Genomic DNA, 18745 nt, shown 5'->3' with positions numbered 1-18745 from the left:
CATGTCTTCAGCTCAGAGATGTCAAGCAACATGCATACAGTTACACAGAATATCAAAGGCAGAACAAGAATCCAGGATGGTTCCCAGCCTAGTATATCAATCAGGAGATTCTTCTTTTTGAAAAATTATGTTGGTAATTTTACCATTATTGTAACATGTAATATGATGCTCTGAGTTCTGAGTTTATTTTCTCCTCACAAGTAAGAGATTCTATCAATGTTGTTAGCTTTGAAAGTTCCTTCTTGCATATCTAAAGCATCTGACATTTAAAATTCATGTTCACACACACCTAACTCTGTAGACCATCAGGATATACTTTAGAGATGGATATACATTATTGCATCTATTTGTAGAAATAAAGAAAAACAAAAGCCAGAGTATCAGGCAGCTGGTCAGTGAGAAAGAATGTCTTGGGAGTTTTTGCCCTTCTGATAAATTGAATTTGTAAATTTCTAAACTGATATATCTTAATGATAGGTTTGCATTTATTTGTAGTCCTTCATTCTATTATGAAGTTTTGCTTTTCATCTTCTGGGCTGAGCACATCATAAGAAAGGTGTCTTGGAGGCTAGGGAGGGATGCATTCAAATTGGAAAGAAGCCTAGGAAGGAAGGTCACTGGGGAGAGGGAGGTGTTTGGTTAAGAGGGGAAAGCCCACCACCATTGTCTGAGAAAGCAAAGATCCTCATGCTGGCTCTAAAGGTAGAGAATAAATATTCCCTCTTCAGTCATGAATCCAGACTACTTCCCACACACATTTTATGCCAAAGAGTTTTCAAGGACTATTACTATAGCCTGCTGGTGTTCTCAAGACACTTTGTTAGAAATTACTTGGGAACATCTGGATGCAGTTGGTTTCAAAATCAAACCATTCAGGAGAAATCAAATTGTGAGATTTCACTTGTGTAAATGTAACCAGTGTGTTCTGACTTCTTTCCCCAAATGATCTGGCTTTTGGGGGAGAAGCAAAGTCGCAAAAGCCTGAGGGTTACAGCCTACCGCACCCCCACTGCCCGCCAGGGAGAGAAGGCACTTACAGTGGCGAGCTTCTCAATGTACTCATCAGGTGCACCCAGGGAGGCGAGGCCAATTTCCTTTAATTGAAGAAAAAACGGAGTCACTTGTGTAGTTGGGGTCTACCTATCTTCACCCTTTGCCCCCAGTTCCAGCTTTGTACTTGACTACAGGAAGGTGATGAATGGCCAAGAGCCTTCAGAAGGTTCCAGATAGACCCTGATTGTCCTGTCAAGTCCTCCCTACCCCACACATAGAATGAGGGGCCTCTAGAGCAGGGGAAACCTTTCTCCATCACATGCTTCTTGGTATTTGCTTTACAAATGAGAAACATGAGGCACAGAGAAGGGGGGTAACCTGCGTAAGGTGACACAGCAGGTTGTGTCTAAAGCTTCATGTCCTGACTACAGCTAAGTAATTATTCTCCCACAGCTCAAGTGGAACATTCCTGGAACACAAGGTAAGTCTTAATCCTGTACCCTGAAGACAGCACAGGACTGCAAAGACATGCTTGGGCTTAAGCTGTAAATGTGCTCACCATCAGGGTAAAGGTGTTATTTAATGCTGTGAGGTTGGGTGAGATAACCAAAGGAACTGGTGTGGACAGACAGAAGGACTAAGGATTGGGCCTGCTTTGCAGTGAGAGGCCATGTGGTCTTCATATTGGTGTCCCTATCTGGGCCAGACCCAGAGCCTGACCCCCATCACATGCTGAGACAAGGCTATTTGAGTTAGAGTGCACAAAACTCAGTCACTGGCTCCCCTTTGCCTGCCCCTTCCCCATCTCTGCTGCCTCAACCCTACCCAGACATGCCACAGAAACCATCAGTAAATTCAAGATGGAAATGATGCTGTGTTCTCATAGTCACCATTCTTTGTGAGCCCCAAGCTTCCCTAAGGAGTCCCAAGATTTTCCTGTGCTTCATCTGCACCCAATCTTGTACTTTACTGAGAAGCAAGCCCTGCTTTCAGATCCAAAAAGAATTTGCTAAGGAACATTCAAAACAATTCCCTTCCTTGGCACTGCTCAAGTCAAAGTTGGAACCATGTGGCCCAGAAGCTTCTATCTGTTGACTCAGGTAATTGTCCATTCCTCTGTGGGGCTCCCCAAAGTGACATGGTTTAAAGAGGATTGTCACTTAGCCTCTGAGCAGAACAGCTTCCAGTAGTGAGAATAAAAAGTCCCTATTCTCCAAGGAAAAAACCTGATTATTCTCTGGCTATAGTCACAAATTCTGTGTTTACAGCAGTTCCAAGCAATCAATAAGATCTTGGCAACAGAAATCATGCTTCTGAAAGTCAGCTGGTCAGCAACTGCCTCAGTCCAATGGTAATAGTTAAAGTTCAATGAATCCCTAACACTCCCACTTCTTAAAGTCCAACAATCTCTGAACTCCACAATTCCCCAAGTCCCACATAAAAGCAAGTTCTCTGTTTAGAGAGGCTGTGTCATAAAAGCCCAGGTCTCCATTACTTAGCAAGCAGATGATTCAGCTTGTTGTTTGTTTGTTTCAGATATTAAGGGGTAGCCTCTTTGATCAACAGTGGAAATACCTGTTTCTTCCAGCTGAGGGAAAATGCTTATAAAATTCAAACACAGTTCATTATTCTGACATTCCTAATTTGTCCATCATTTGCTCATGGATCACTCCATTTGATCTTCATTGTTCTTTGATCTCACATTGATCTTCATTGAGAGAAAGAAGATTGGCAGGAAGAGCTTTGTATTGATCCACATCTGTGGAGCCTGAGGCACAGGGCAGCCTGGCCACTTTCCCAGGTCCTACAGCTGGTCTCCAGCAGGGTGGGCCTGCAGGTGCATCCTTCACCTCTCTCATGATCCCAGCTACCCGACCCTGGTTTTAGGCTGCCTCTTAGTGCCCACAGAGAATTAGCAGGATTCTTTCATTCATCCAAAAAGTGCTTCTTGAATCTACCACCACTGCGATAGATGAATCGAGGCCTAGCCTTGTTGATGCTCACAGGACATTCGGCTCATTATTTCATGCCAGCTATGAGTCTGGCTACTGGCATTAGATACTTGGCAAATATTATCTTCGTGACCAAGCCATATACAAAAATGGCTGCTTAACAAGGTAGAAAGGGGCGAGGCCTAGGGAGGAGAAATAAGGTGCCAAAGAATTTGGAAGAAGGTAAGATTACTTCCACATGAAGATCATGGAAGCTTACCTGGACGAGAAGGCTTTTAAGCTGTACCTGGTCAGACAAGCATGGTTAGCAAATTCAAAACACATACATACTGGATGAGTGACCCATCAACCACACTATGGTCCCTGGAATGGGAATTCAGCCATCTGCATGCAATGACACACCCATCTCAGGAGGCATCATACAATAGCACCTGGTTTCCACCCTTGCAGAGGACACACAGGTCCCTCCATGGGTTCAATTCATTTGGGCCATCCGGGTCTCAACCACGTAACTAAAGGCAAAAGAGATGCATTCCTCACCTGGGAAAACTGGGCAAAGCTTCGATCTGAAAACAAGGGCACATGTCCCAGCAGCTCATGGCAGATGTCACTGAAAGACAGAAAGCACAGAGCTTGGAGGGGAGGAGAGAGTCATAACCCAAGCCAGACTCGGGGTCTCTACATGAGGAATGGGTGGAAAGAAAGGAAGTAACTTATTCAGCTTTATGACCTTATTCTCAAGCGTAAGTAGTGTGTAAATCTTCGGATCAGATGAGGCCAGGTATAAGAGAAAAAGAGGAAGGGGGAAGAAAAGTAGGAAGCAGGGCAGGGAACAGCCAAGGGGGCTTAGGTCTGTGCCCGGTAGGGTGCCGAGCAGAAGAGCCAGTATTTCTACAGGCATCCTCCCACACACCCGAGTGAGCTGTGGGACCTGAACACTTCCCAGCCCAAGTCTTCACCTTAGTAATCCTGGGGAGATACAATGTGTTCAGTTATTCCCCATGGGAAATAAAAACTAAATTTTAAAAAATGAGTGCTGTGTTTCTCTTACTCCTAAGGGGGCCAGTCATCAGTCAGAGAACAAAATGCATATTTATTGAACACATTACGTACCAGTTGCTTTAGGAACAGGTATTTTCTGGTTTGTAGTAATAAACTTCATGAACAGAGAAACATGAACTTGGGAGTCCTACTGACTCTTTTTGTATAACTTGCATAAGCATGTTGGAGAAGATAATCTAATTGCAAAAGTCAGAAGCATAGTGGCCAGTCATTCTCTACCTCCAGCCAAGACACAATCTAGGCATAGAAAGATTAAATCATTTAGATGTGTATTCAGGAGGTGCTGAGATAGCCTGGCTGCCGTTTGTTCCTGCTCCCGTTTGGAACTTCACAGTTCTGACTCCTATTCTCTTTAAACTTGAATGTGACCTCTCATTTCCCAGCCAGGGAAGATCTGAATCTTTGGTTCCCAAGATGCCCAAATCATCTCCACTCAGAATGGTCTATTTAGACAGAAAAATCCCCAGAAGTGATGAGTTTCTATCTTTGTATTATCACCAAACAACCGAGACAACTAGTCCTGTGGATCAGCCCACCATGAGCCCAAACCTCATCTCTAGAACCTAGAGAGAGAGGCGGCACTTGCTGAGACTGGCCACTGGCAGCGGGAGGACGATACTCACGGTTCAGGTGTGTACATGGGCTTGGACCCGTGTCTGATGTACTGAGTGCAGTGGAAGACGCGAAAGGCCAGGCCACCTAAGAAATCCCGAGAGGAAAGCAGGCCGGCCACAGGTCGGAGGCGGAAACCAGTGCACGCTAGGAAGCAAAGGGGAAAAACAAACTCAGATCCCACACAGCAGAGCCAGAGGGGCCTGAAGACCTTTAGGCAGGGCAGCAGTACCCCCAGCTGTCCAGGACTCCCTCCCAGCAACCACTTCCCTCCCGGCCATGTAGTTTTCCTGGCTCCACGCCCCGGACCTGGCCGTACCACCTCCACGCAGCTCAGAGGCAGAGAAAACTCTTCATTTCTGCAAACCTGCCGGCTGTCTTCCTACTTTACCTCCTTTCATCTGGCACACAGGAGGTGTTTAATGTATGTTAGTTGATTGTTCTGTTTTGCTGAATGAACCCTCCCGGCAGACAGAAAGCACTTGTCTCCCTTGGAAACAATGTGCAGAGGCCAGTCAACCCGGTAATGAGTTTCCCCACTGAGTTACTCGGATTCCAATTCAGCCCAAATTTGCTGAGCACCTGCTGTGTATGTAGCACTAGCCTGTGTGTTTTCACATGAAACATCTTACTGCATTCTCATAATTTCTCTATGAGAAAGGCCAAACGGCTGACACAGTCTTCATTTGACAGATGACTAAACTGAGGCAGCTTCATCCAACTGCAGAGGGTCAAAGCAAGATCCCTACCAGATGGTTGCTCAGCTTAGGCTCCGGACTTCAGCACTGCCCTACAAAGAGCATATTTCTTACATAAACACACATGGCAACCATCTCATAACATGGCAAGATCTGCAAGGAGAACCCGGTCCGGGCACCCGGAGCTTTGGATATGAAAAAAACAGTTTTTGAGGGACACAGATATGGCAAAATCCATGCCTGATGCCTTTTCTTGAATAAGAAATGGGAACTAGAGGGAGGCAGAACCCAGCAGTGAAATTGGGTTTTTCCTGGGAGAATCAACCTGCAGGCATTACCCCAAATGCACTCACAGTCACCTGGATTTAGTTCTCTTCCTCTTCCCTCCCTGCCACCCTCCCCATTTGACCCTGATGTGCACTTACTCTGCAGAAACTGAGAAACCTCTTCCAGCTGAGGAATATTATCTTCACGGAAGCCACAGTACTTTTCCAGAAGAGGGAAAATGTGATTGTGCTCGTAGCAAGCATGGGTTTTATACAAGGACTTCAGGGTCCTGAACACCATCCCCCAGGTTTTCTTTTCTTCCTCCGTGTACTCCACTCGCGGGATGGGCTGCCCACTGGAACACAGGCAGGGGAGGTTTGTTTCCAGCAGGGCAAGGGCAGAGGAGATGGCGAAGGAGCATTCGCACAGGGAGATGGGGCCCACGCCTGTGAACCACCCAGACTACACGGGATTTTATACGTTTTTGAAAGAGGGAAATTCCACTTCTTGATAGAGGAAACAGTCATGTCATTTGGTTAAGCAAAATACAAGCTCTCACCTCACCAACTACACCCAGGATCTGTTCTCACTTCAAGAAATCACTTGGCCTTTCTGCTCTCCTCTCTCTCCAATTGTTTATCCACATACGTCGCTAAAACAATTACATCCGTGGGCTAAAGTGGATTTAATATGGGCAACATGAGTTTGAGACCCCTTGTGTAAGTGGGCATGCACTTGCTGGATTTGATATTTGTAACCGTAGGAAGTTATAAAGTTGTTTAAATGCATGCCAGGTATAAGACGTGCTCATGCAGCATCTTCTGCTATGACAACAGAACTCTAAGGAGCTTGTTAAAGTCCCGGTGTTGGACCTTGCCATACAGATTCTGGGTCTTGATAAGCCCAGGCATCTGGAGTCCTCTACTCCCAGGTGACACCCTATAGTTTGAGAGTCATTAGTCTGAAATGTACTTTTGCAAACCATCTGAGAATGAACTGTGTCCTGAACAGTGAAAACAAATGAAAACCACACAAAGCCTGACTTCAAACACCAGTGGCTGCCCCATGGGCTGCAGCCTGCCTCCTCACAGGGCACACAGTGTCGGGGACAAGGCGAAACTGTTTACCTCAGAACTAGGGATCATCAGCAGGCTCCAAACTAGGTCCCTCCTGCCCTTGCAGAGTTGTAGCTCATCCAAGAACATTAGAGTAAAATCATTATGTTCCACAGAAAGGTGGGCAGGGATTAGGGGGGAAAAGATGGCTTTTTGCTTAAGAACTGAAAGCAAGACAATCTGTGATGGCCAGTGGGGATTGTGAAAAGAGCATCAGGCGAGCCCCTGCCTGAGGATGCACTGCTGTTTCACAGTCAAGTTCTGATGAAGGACAAGGATGGACTTGGGAAATGGACAGAGATGGATTTACTATTTGGCTCTGCCATTTCCTTGCTGAATAGCCTCAGGCAATTTAGTAAACCTCTCTGAGCCTAGTCTACAGAGTTGTTACATGGGCTAATAATAGGTAACTATTCGGAGGCTATGGTGGAAAACTGAGTGAAATACTATGTTTAAAGTACCTAACATTGGTGTTGACAAATAATACTATTGAGTAATTGATAATTATCATTATAACTGATTCTAATTTAAAAAGAAAGTCATCTGCTATTACAGCAACACATTTTCAAGGGATAGTAACATCCAAGATGTTACTGGGCACTATGATGTCCCCCTGGTTGACACTTGCTGTTCCAGGGTTTCAATATCCATTTCCTGTTCTTTCAGGAAATCACCCTCCTTTTTTCTCAGTCTGTGTGGTTCAAGTGGGAGGAGATTCCATCACTCCTACCTTCAGAAGAGGGTAGGCCTGGCCAATTAGAGTGTCCCATTTCCCTGGCCATAGTGGGTGGGTAAAAGATAGGCCCATGTTAGAGCCAAGGAGACTCAGTGAGAGAACTTATGTTGATTCTGTTTTAGAGACAAAACCTCTAACTGGGATGGGGTGTCAGCCAGGTGGGGTTGGTTCCATCTCCAAGAGAAATAAGGCCAATGCAAGGCCCAGGCAGAGGGCACCAGAGTCAGAGAGAGGGAAGGGGAGAGAATGAAACACTTTGTGCCCCCACCAGATCCACCTATACCTCAATTACTTTCTCCCCTTAAACTTTTCACTTAGAGGAGCCAATAAAATCCCCCTTTTGTTTGAGTTGACTTGTAGCTAAAAGATAAAAACTCCTATGATCTGTTTAGTGTACTCTTAGACAAAATTTTAAAGCCCAACTCCTACCCCAGTAACATAATCAAAATCTGCTGCAGGTGCCTCCTAGATGGTTCTAGACACAATTCCTAGCTCTGCCTCTGATTCACCACTTCTAATCTTAACAATCATATGGTGTCTTAGGTTTATTCATTCACCCATTCAGCACATATTTATTGAGTACCCATTGTTCTGGGACTACAGCAGCAAACAAAACAGTCAAAAAACCCTTCCATTTCCAATGGAGCTTTAAAAAGGAAGGAAATCCTGCCCTGTGCAAATACACAGATGAACCTTGACATTGTGCTAAGCAAAATAAGTCAGTCACAAAAGGACAAATACTGCATGATTCCATTTACATGAGGTACTTAAAACAGTCAAACATATAGACACAGAGAGCTGAATGGCGGTGGCCAGAGGGGACAGGGAGGGGAGGACAGAGAGCTGTGGTTCAACAGGCATAAAATTTCAGTCACCCAAGATGATTCATTTCTAGAGATCTGCTGTACAATGTCTGTATCATGTCTGGAGTTATATTACTGCACTGTCTACTTAAAATTTTGCCAAAAGGCTAGATCTCATGTTAAGTGTTCTTACCAGAATAAGAAAGAAAAATCCTTGCCCTCATGGAGGCCGCATTCCTGGGGGGGGGGGGGGACGGTGGTGATCGGTGCTACGGAGGAAAGGAAGGGCGAAGGTATTGGGGAACATCAGGGTGGGGTTCAGTTTTACATAGGGTGTTGGAGAAGGCTTGGTTGAGAAAGTGCTGTTTGAGCAAAGACCCAAAGAGCTGAGGCCTCACTGCTTTATTTTGGAGGCTTCTTTCCTCTTGGACACTTCTGTCTGAGGTTCTGGCTCACTTTCCCACAGATTCACTCAGTCAGCACCAGTCCCTGCAGTGTGGGGCAGGGACAGTCCTATGTCTCTTACATACCTCCTGGAGCAGCTATTCGTAACCTAGCCATCAGTGGCCCAGGGGCCTCCACTTTCCTGGGAGGAGGGAGGAAAATCTGAATTCTAACTGTAGCTTCCTAGCACTGTGATACCTTGAGCAAGTTCTTGGCTCTTACGTATATATCTTCAAAATAAGACTAATCAAAGCTACCTTGCAATGTTGGAATAACAATCAAATACGCAATGTGTGATGCGCTGTCTGGATATAGTAAATATTTCAGGACTTATTTATATATATATATACATACACACCAAATTCCAGGACTGCTTAGGAATTAAACTTAGCACATTCTCCTCTACCTTCTAATTCCACCAAAGGACCTGCCAAAGGTTCCACATGATCCTCAGTCTTTAAAGAAATTGGCACTTATTTTTATCCAGCCATCATCTCACTAAGTTAAAAAAAAAACTAAAATATTTTAGGAAGAGTATCATGTTGGCTTGAAATAAAGAGACTTCTTATCAAGTCAATGAGGACCCCCCTTCAAAATAAGGTTTTAAGCAGAAGGCACTGTTTCTGAATTAGTCCACCAACCAAATATGGCATTCAAGTTACCCCTGCATTTGGCACAGCCTTCCCTATCCAGTCTTATTTTACTCCAAATCCCCACACACATGTAATTATTTCCAAGATAAAAAAATTTGGCATCCCAAAACACAACTGTAAATTGTGCCTCTTCAAAATGAGGTTTCATACCTTGTATAATATTCTCAGGGAGAAGTGTCACTGCAGAGAAGACGAGCAGAGAACAGGGTGGCTAGTAGTGGCAGGGTTTAGCTGCTTCTTTATTTTCTATAGTAATTTATTTCTGGCCCCAAGTACACACATCTCAAAACAAAAGCCCTGCAGCTATCCAGAACCACCATCTCATTCACTACCACCCTGGTTCTCTTTGGCTGGTACACTCCTGCTCAACCTTTAATTCTCAGTCTAAACTTCACTTCATCCTCACCATCACCCCCAATCTACATGTAAAGTCCTAATTATGTGGCCTCATGACACCCATGTTTTGACTTTGGCAACACCCAAACATTGAGTGATAACATTACTCAGTGACTAAACGAATGACTAACAACATTGTTGCTACTTTTGTCATTGTCTGTCTTCCCTAATACTACCCCAGAGGACATGGACCCTGTTGGTCTTGCTCTTGGGGTAGTTCTGGAACTCCGTCAACACATTTTATCAACTGGCCAATGTCCTGTGATTCTATGATTCATGATGCACGAGTTTGATCCCCATGTGGAATAACAGCTGGGGAGGTACAAGGGACCTGAACGTGGAGCGGACGTCACTGACATGCAAGGTGGCAGACGCCAAGGAAGAGGCCAAAGCTGAGTCCTGAAAGATGTTCAATATCTGGGGTAGGAGGAAGAGTCCAGAGAAGACTGAGAAAAAGCCTCAGAAAGGAAGCAAACCAACAGAGAGTGAAAAAAGAGTTGATTTTCATTATTTGTGGCAATAATTTTTTTTTAATTGTTACAGAAAATCACCACACATCCTGAGTTAGTGATCACTGAACCACTGCTTCTAGGGGAAATACAGGACTAGGGTTCTGTGAGCTTCTGATCACATTATCATCAACTGGTAATACCTAGCTTGCTTTGTGTGTGCTTTTGTCTAGAGACGTCTTAGGTAATTCATTTGGTCAGTTCATTAACACTGAACTTGATGGCCAGCAGCGCTTAACTCTTGCACGAAGGAAGCGTATCTAACACACACTTGTTCTGCATTAGACACATCCAGCCTACTTGTGCTTAGAACGCTGGACAACAGTCAGCGCTTTGCTGGGGAGCCATTCTGAACAGCAAAATTACCAGCAAAAAGGACAGAAAGTTGACAAACATGGCTTAAATCTAAACAGACATCAAAAAGAACACTTTTTTTTCAGTATAAAGCTGAAATAGGAAGGCAGTGTTGCCACCTTCTGCTGCATTTGGGTTCTTGGGCACCAGCGGCTCAAATGTTTCCCCCTCCCTGAGCATGTCTGGTGATTATCATGAAAGTGCCGTGAGTATTGACTTGGGGATCTCAAATAAATGTAAGGACATAGTCCTTGAATAATGAGAAGCAAGTGTACCAGGTACCGAGACAAGACACTATTTCAAAGGAAGGCATGGGTAACGGAATGAAAATTTTAAAAGAAATGAGCAAAAAAAAATGAGGTCTGAAAAGACTGAATTTAACAACAGGTTCAGCCCCTGATAACTGAATGACCTTGAGCATATCACTATCTGGAATTCATCTATAAAATGTGAGAAATTGGCCTGAAGATCTCTAATAATCTTTTGAGAGCCAGTCATCAGGTTTTCAATAATCGGTTTATTTGATTAACATTCTGAATGGTGAGTCACTTGATCAATTCCATTCTTCTGCACTAGGTTTAACACTTTTATGGAAAGGAAGTTGAGGGGGATCAGTTTCTCTCCTCAAATCTCAATAGCCAAGAAGTGAGTGAATGTACCGCCTAAGCAGCTCCTGGATTATATGGAGAATGGTCTCCTGACTGTGAGAGTCCCAGACACTCTGGGAAGTGGCTGAGATTGACTTCAGTGTTAAAGAAACCTGAGTTCAAAACCAGAGTGCGCCACCTACTAGTTATATGACCTTGATATGTTACTCAACTGTATTAAGCATTAGTTTTCCAAACTGAAAACATGGAATTATTAAAACTAAGTGAAATAATATAAACAAAGAATTTAGCAAAGCTCCAGACATAGCAAGGAGATCGTAAGTACGATTTGTTGCTATTGAGTCTCTGAAGAACTCCTGCTTGGACCTGCCTTGATGGTGTCCACCCGAGCGTGCTGGAGCACAGGTGGGGACAAGGGAGGAAGGTAGCCGTGTCCGGGGATTCCTGCTTGGCACAAGCCAAGGCCCAGGTGGGTCTGGGTCAGCACAGTTCTGGATCCTTCCATTACCAGGAGTCACTGAGAGAAGAGAGTTTTCTCCTTTGCTCTGGGGGGGTCTTTCCATCTTGAAGGTAACTTGATATGCAGTAAACAAAGCCTGCTGTCTTCTTTAACTCCCTCCTAGTCCATCAAAGCTGCTAAAGTTCCATAACCTCAGCATCCTGGTCAACTTTCAGGTTCCTTCTCATGCTCGTTTGTCTCATGCCCTGAACTCAGGAATGGAGCTCAAGCCCTCCAACACTCAGTTTCCCACGGAAGCATTTCTGTAGTTCCTGAGGACTCAAAACCCCCAAAACTGTTCTCTCTCCAAATAGCATATTTGATATCTGCATTTTTTCCTTTGGCTAAAATAGGGTAGAAGAGGAGCAGAGAGTCCCAGACAGAAAAAAAATAAACTCATTCAAAAATCGCCCCTCACAGTTGGGTCACATCAGATAAAAGTGGAACGCTGAGGCAAGGCTTGCCTGAGACCCCAAATGATTCATTATTTCAGTAAAGCAGCCAACTCCTTCTTGAATGTAAATGATTCTCTTTTTCCTTCTTCCCTGTTTAATGTGCAAAATACAAGAGGCTGTTTTATTCAGGACTGAGGCCCTTTGTAATTACTGCAGACATCACCGCGTAATTATGTAACAAAGCTGGGGAGAGAGCTGATCCCGTGCAGTGGGTAATTTTGTTTTGTCTGGTGGCAATTTTTTTAAACACGTGTTATTAAAGGGACGGTTTAAAATACACACACACACACACACAAACACACACACACACACACACACACACACACTCAAGGCAGGACTCTCTATACTGGTGTTTTCCAACATTCAGCACCAGAGAGGTAGGCCAGGAGGACGCTCCTCTCTCTTTACTCAGCAAGCAAAGCAGACTTACTGTTGGTAGCTGTAGGCAATGTCAGCAAACTGCTTCCGTCTTGCTCGGTAAGTGGGATCTTTGAAACCCTAGGAGAAAGGAGACATTGGATTTCTCAAGGCTTTGGTGAGAGGCCTGGCCTATCTATGCATGATTTAAATGGGGCGTCTTGAGCTCTGACAGTGTATCTTTCCTTTTCCTGGTTATACCTTGAAAATTAAGAGTCACTTAAACTGAGGGTAAGCTCTCCCATCAGGTATTATGAATGACACCTTATTAGCAATACCTCCAGTTCAGCGTGAGCTTCTATGCCATGGGATTCCAAAGTGCGAATAGTGTACAGGTTTTAAAGAAATCACATCTACAGCATTTCTAACCTGTGGCCTTGCTAACTCAGGCACCGAGTGGGGTAAATGTCTATGATGAAAATACACAATACCCACTAAATTTCTAACCAATGGCATGTGTCTAGCATTGCCTACTAATTTCTTGATAGACAAACAGGTACATGCTTTCTGCTACTGCAATTTTTTTAAATACCCTTTTTTGAGGACCTACTACTTGCCAGTCTGTCTCCACATATAAAAAGGCTGATAATCCTTTCTCTTCTGAGGCTGATTCTTGGACAGCCTTCCCCAACAATTCACAGGTAGCACATTTCTGAGTGAAAAGAGGCCAAGTGCATCTTTCAGGGTTTGGGGGTGACACCTCCCTTAGATGGAGATGATCCCATTTTATTAAAAGGACATTTTTTTTTCCCCTTCTCTTTCTTATAGAAATTTTATGGTTTAACATCTCACATTTAAGTCTTTAATCCAATTTTTTGTGATTCAAGCCAATTTTTTGTGAACAGGGTCTAATTTCATTCTTTTGCATGTGAATATGCAGTTTTCCCAACACCACTTATTGAAGACTATCTTTTTCCCATTGAGTATTCTTGGCCTCTTGTCAAATATTAGTTCACTGAATAACCATGAGTTTATTTCTGGGCTCTCAGTTCTCTTCCATTGGTCTATGTGTCTGTTTTTATGCCAGTCTATACTGTTTTGATTATTATAGCTTTGTAATATAGTTTTAAATCAGGAAGTGTGATGCCTCCTGCTTTTTTCTTCTCTCTCAGGATTGCTCTTTGACATGGGTCTTGGCAATGGTCTTTTGGATATGACACCAAAAGCACAAACAGAAAAGGCAAAAATAAACAAGAAAGACTACATCAAACTAAAATGCTTCTGTGCAGCAAAAGAAACAATCAACAAAATGAAAAGGCAACCAATGGAAAGGGAGAAAATAATAAGGGGTTAATACCCAAACTATATAAGCAACTAATACAACTCAGCCAAAAGTAAATAATTCAATTAAAAAATGGGCAGGGGATCTGAACAGACATTTTCTCCAAATAAGATATACGCATGACCAATAAGTACTCAACACTACTAACCATCAGGGAAATGCAAATCAAAACCACAATGAGGTATCACTTCACATCTACTAGAATGGCCATCATCAAAAAACAATAGAGAACAAGTGTTATGCAGTGATGGTAGGAATGTAAATTGGTACAGCCACTATGGAAAACAGCATGGAGTTTCCTCAAAAAAATAAAATAGAATTACCATATGACCCAGCAATCCCACTTCTGGATCTATCTTCACAGGAAATGAAAACAAGATCTCAAAGAGATATTTTGTACTACCATGTTCACTGCAGAATTATGCACAATAGCCAAGATATGGAAAAAATTCAAGTGTCCATCAATGGATAAGTGAATAAAGTAAATATTATTCAGCCATAAAAAGAAGGAAAACCTGGCAGTGGTTCTCAGCTGGGGACAATTTTGGCACCTGGAAGGTGTTCAGCAGTGTTCTTCAATATCTAGGGATCTATTTGGCTCTAACTGTCAGAGTTCTACTGATATCAAGTTGAAAGATGTTCAGGATTCAGCTAAACATTCTACACTGCACAGGACAAATCCCCCCAACCAAGAATTATCTAGCCCAAAATGTCATCAGTGCCGTGGTTGAGATACTCTGGAACAGGGGAAGGCTTTTGACTATTACTCAAAATCCAGATGCAATGAAAGAAAATATTGATAAATTTTACTAAATAAAAATAAAAACTTTTGAAAAGGTTTTATTTTGAACAAATTTAACATTAAATCTTCTCCCCAATACTTTGAATTCCTTTCTTCATCATAATTATGTAATACAAAGAAATAGTAAAGCATTCTTTCACAAAAAAAAAAGAAGGAAAACCTATTTCTAATAACATGGATTAACTGTGAGGGCATCAGGCTAAGTAAAATAAATCAGGTAGAGAAAGGCAAACACTGTATGATCTCACTTACATGTGGGATCTAAAAAAGCCAGACTCATAGAAACAAAGTAGAATGGTGTGGTGGTTACCAGCGACTGGGGTCAGGGGGAGAAATGGGGAGGTATTGGCCAAAAGATACAGACTTCTAGTTATAAGATGAGTAAGTTCTGGGAATGTAATGTACAGCACAGTGACCATAGTTAACAGTAGTGTATTATATACTTGAAAGTTGCTACGAGAGTAGGTCTTAAATGTTCTCACCACACACACACACACACACACACACACACACACACACACACACACACACACAGGATTTTGATGTGAGATGATGGATGTGTCAACCTTATTGTAGAATTATTCTTTAATAAAATGTGCATCAAATGATCATGCTGTATGCCTTAAACCTACACAATGCTATATGCCAATATATCTCAATAAAGCTGGAAAAAAGGCACTTTACAAAAAATTTATTATAATCTGAATTTTCGAAAGACAAGAGATCATGCCATCACTGTAGAATTGTGTTCCTTCCAAGCATTTCCCAATAAGCAGTGACATCTACTATGTCAGTTTGCAATTTCTCTGCCTCACCCATTTTTCCAAACCAAGGTGCTAATTAATCATTAAAGATGTTTCCATCAGTGAAAAAAGCTTAATACAAAATTGTATATAGGTTTCAATTATGTCAGAGGGAATGTATAAATGAAATGATGGAGGGACACCAGGGTCTAACAAATGCAATGAAAATGAGAAAGGGAACTGTTTTATTCTTCTATACTATTTATGCTCCTGAAGTTCTCTAGCGACTCTGGATTTCTTTTATAATTACAAACAAGGTAAAATAATATTAAAAGTCCATCTCAAATCATTATGGATAAGTGACAGAAGATTTATTTACACATTGAGATATATCAATACACATATATGCCACACAGATTTTCCAGATGGGAAGGTTTCTAATCATTTTAAGTCCTTACCAGCTTAAAGTTCCTAAGAAGTTCATTATCCACTTACAAGGAGCCACCACCGACCAGGCTGTATGGACTTTTGTGCTCTCTGTTACCAGCGAAACAGAGTTACTGCAGCCCTGAAGTCCATCGCTTGGGGATTTGGCCTTGTACCCTGTGGGCTGCCCGGTGACCACAGGGCCTCTGCAGCCATGTGGAATACACTCTGAATTGAGCTACAGTTGATGACTAATCACCCTGTCTCAATTTAGACTAATAGCAGCAATTTCAGTAGCACTGCATGTAATTTATTTATAATCACCCTGTCTCAATTAAGCTAATAGCAGCAATTTTGGTTGCACTGCGTGTAACCAAGTTTGTTTTGACAGGAAACTGTATTGTTGGGGAAGGAGTGGTGAGGAGGAGGGGGAAGAGGGGAGACATGGGTGGGAGAAAGTGGAGAAAATTCTATAGGAGGCAAAGTTATAACATCACTGGCAGCCTACATGTGGTCACTTTCCTTAATCTCAGAATTTTTTTTACTTGGGGTGTTGAAGTGTGTGATTTTGCTTTTGTGGGGGCTTTTGGGGAGAGGGTAACACTGTGGGAAAGTCTTCTGAGTATTCCTCTAGACTGAGATCTTTATTTCATCATTTCTTGATATCATGGCTGAGGTTACACCTCAGAAGTGCCATCTTTAGGCTAGGGAGGAGAACAGAGGTTTTAAAATTGGACAGGCTGGGCTGGATTATTAACCCATTTGACCAGTAGAAGCACGGTCTGAGGCCCACCATTAGGCCTCAGTTCAACTTTCAGAGCCTCAGTTTCTTCAGCAGTGAACATGGTAGCTACCGCACAGGGTCGAGGGGACCTGATTAGGTCACATAGGCATTAAGTACAATTCTGAGTACAAAAGAGACACTCAAAAACTGATGCATTTGTGCAAATAGTGGGAAATCCAAAAGCTCAGAAGTCTGGCCCAGAACATACAAAGGATATGCTCTGGGATGGTTTACAGAGCCCCTTCATCCATCGCTGGCTTTTTAAAAATATCATCTGTCGAATTCTTATGTTGCTATTTATAGTTCATCTAAGCCAATAATGAGAGGCTTTTTGCATTCCATCAGTTCCATGCCAACTGGAGGAAGGATGGTACATAGGACAAAAGATGTTCAAAGTTCAAAGTGGTATATTTTTAAAGTTTTTGCCATGGCCATCCTGTAGACACTGGCCAAAGGTTTGCAAACCAATAGACAAGGGCCGTGGTGACCATGTCCTCTCCCCTTGCCCACTCTGCATCGCTGGCCATGGTCACCACCAGTGAGGCCAAGAAGTCTGTTCTGGAAGGATTCAGATGCCTGGTTGCCAAGTCAGTAACTTGGGAGTCATTGTTTTACTTCTCTACTCTCTTCCTTCACATCCAATAATCAATTTTTATCCATTCTTCCTTCCACATGTCTTGAGTCTGTCCTTCTAACTTTATTCTCACTGTAGCACCTTAATTCAGGCCATCATCATTTGTTGCCTGGACTACAATAACCACTTCCCAAGTGGCTTTCCTTTGTCTTATCCTTCACTTCAGCCCAAGGAGACTTACAAAATGCAAGTGTACTGGGGTCACTCCCCTCCTAAAAAACTTTCAATGGCTTCTCATAACTTTTAGGATAAAGTCCAAACTCTTAACACAGTCCTCAAGGCTTTATGTCATCTGGCCCTGTCTATGTTCCTAACTGTGTGTTGAACTACAACTGCCTACGTACTATGTCACCAAATTTGTCTAAATGGTCTTATTTTAATTCTTTAAACATGCCACACTTTGTTCTACATTAAAGCCTTCATGCGTGCTCTTCCATGTAATTGGAATATTCTTTCCACTCTCTCAAACCAATAAGCTACCACTCGGTCTTTCCTTCTTGGTTCAAACTTTTAAAGACCTTCCTTGATTTTTCCGAAGTTTATTGGCTTCCTTCCACAATATGCTTTCTCAGCCATCTGAGCATTTCTCCTTTCAGAAAATCATTATACTTGTTAATGATCATTAAACTCAGGAATCAGTTTGTCTTACTTATCACAGGATTTTCAATGCATAGCATAATCGGCATCCTCATCCTCCTGAGCAGGAGTTAAGAAAAATTATGCAAAACTTAGGCAAAAAAATTACTGTATGCCTTTTCAGAGTCATATTAGGTCACTGTCTAACAAGCTCAGTATATGCTCTATGGGCACACATATTTGTTTGATGTGCAATTTACTATTTAGCAAGGCACAAACTCCTCAAAGTTAGATGAGGACTTAGAGGAGATTGATATGTTGCAAAATATTTATTACACCATCAAGCTGCAAATGATTTTTGTCCAGTAGAAAAGACTATTCACAGTTATGGCTTTATTGCCTTATAGGAAGATAATCATTTGTGTAGCCATCTTGGCAATCTTACTCCAGAATTCTGTATTTCAAGGACCATATATACCTTGGTCTCCTGTATCTTCCTTTGCACCATTTTGTCATCATTCTGCTCCCTTACTACTGAGTCAGTGGATCTTTGGCAGATGTTTACTATATATCTGCATGACAGCTGTTTTTTAACTCTTTGAAAACAGTGCTTTGACAGAGCAACTTAGTAGGACTGCAACAAGTCTTTGCTGACATCCTTAGAATAGATTCTGACCAGGCCCTTAGGTGAAGAAGGTTGGGTGGCAAAAGGAAGAGAAAAGGAGAGAAGTATAGGAAATAAAGTGAGGAAGAGCAAGCCTCTTTTTGGAGTAGAGAAACTCAACACCTATACCCTGAAAGACTGAAAAGCAGTTGAGAGATTTAGATCAAGAAGTAGAAATAAACACAGAAGGATAGTTGTGTTGGCTGATATTTTCTCCACCAGAAAGCTGTCCTAGTGTAGCTCTTCAGGCCAGTCACAGGA

At 42.6% G+C, this 18745-nt stretch overlaps 1 protein-coding gene and 1 long non-coding RNA gene across 2 annotated transcripts in view; both read right to left on the bottom strand.

The window, feature by feature from the left end:
• PAH (phenylalanine hydroxylase) overlaps positions 1–18745 on the bottom strand; it is a 62623-nt gene that overhangs the window by 16516 nt on the left and 27362 nt on the right. Inside the window, exons 5-9 of the mRNA XM_036891053.2 lie at positions 12587–12654; positions 5743–5939; positions 4631–4766; positions 3486–3555; positions 1038–1094 (exon numbers count right to left, since the gene is read on the bottom strand). Coding sequence (XP_036746948.1) covers positions 1038–1094; positions 3486–3555; positions 4631–4766; positions 5743–5939; positions 12587–12654 — 528 coding nt within the window. The remainder of the gene's footprint in view (positions 1–1037; positions 1095–3485; positions 3556–4630; positions 4767–5742; positions 5940–12586; positions 12655–18745) is intronic.
• On the bottom strand, positions 14031–16662 carry LOC130678952 (uncharacterized). The gene is made up of 3 exons (XR_008991928.1): positions 15171–16662; positions 14818–15134; positions 14031–14370 (listed from the first exon to the last, which is right to left on the bottom strand). It is a non-coding gene; the product is annotated as an uncharacterized LOC130678952 (long non-coding RNA).

The sequence above is a fragment of the Manis pentadactyla genome, chromosome 10, assembly GCF_030020395.1.
Source record: "Manis pentadactyla isolate mManPen7 chromosome 10, mManPen7.hap1, whole genome shotgun sequence".
Taxonomy (NCBI): domain Eukaryota; kingdom Metazoa; phylum Chordata; class Mammalia; order Pholidota; family Manidae; genus Manis; species Manis pentadactyla.
The sequence above is the reverse complement of the archived record's forward strand: the minus strand, read 5'-3'. Positions and strand labels throughout refer to the sequence as shown.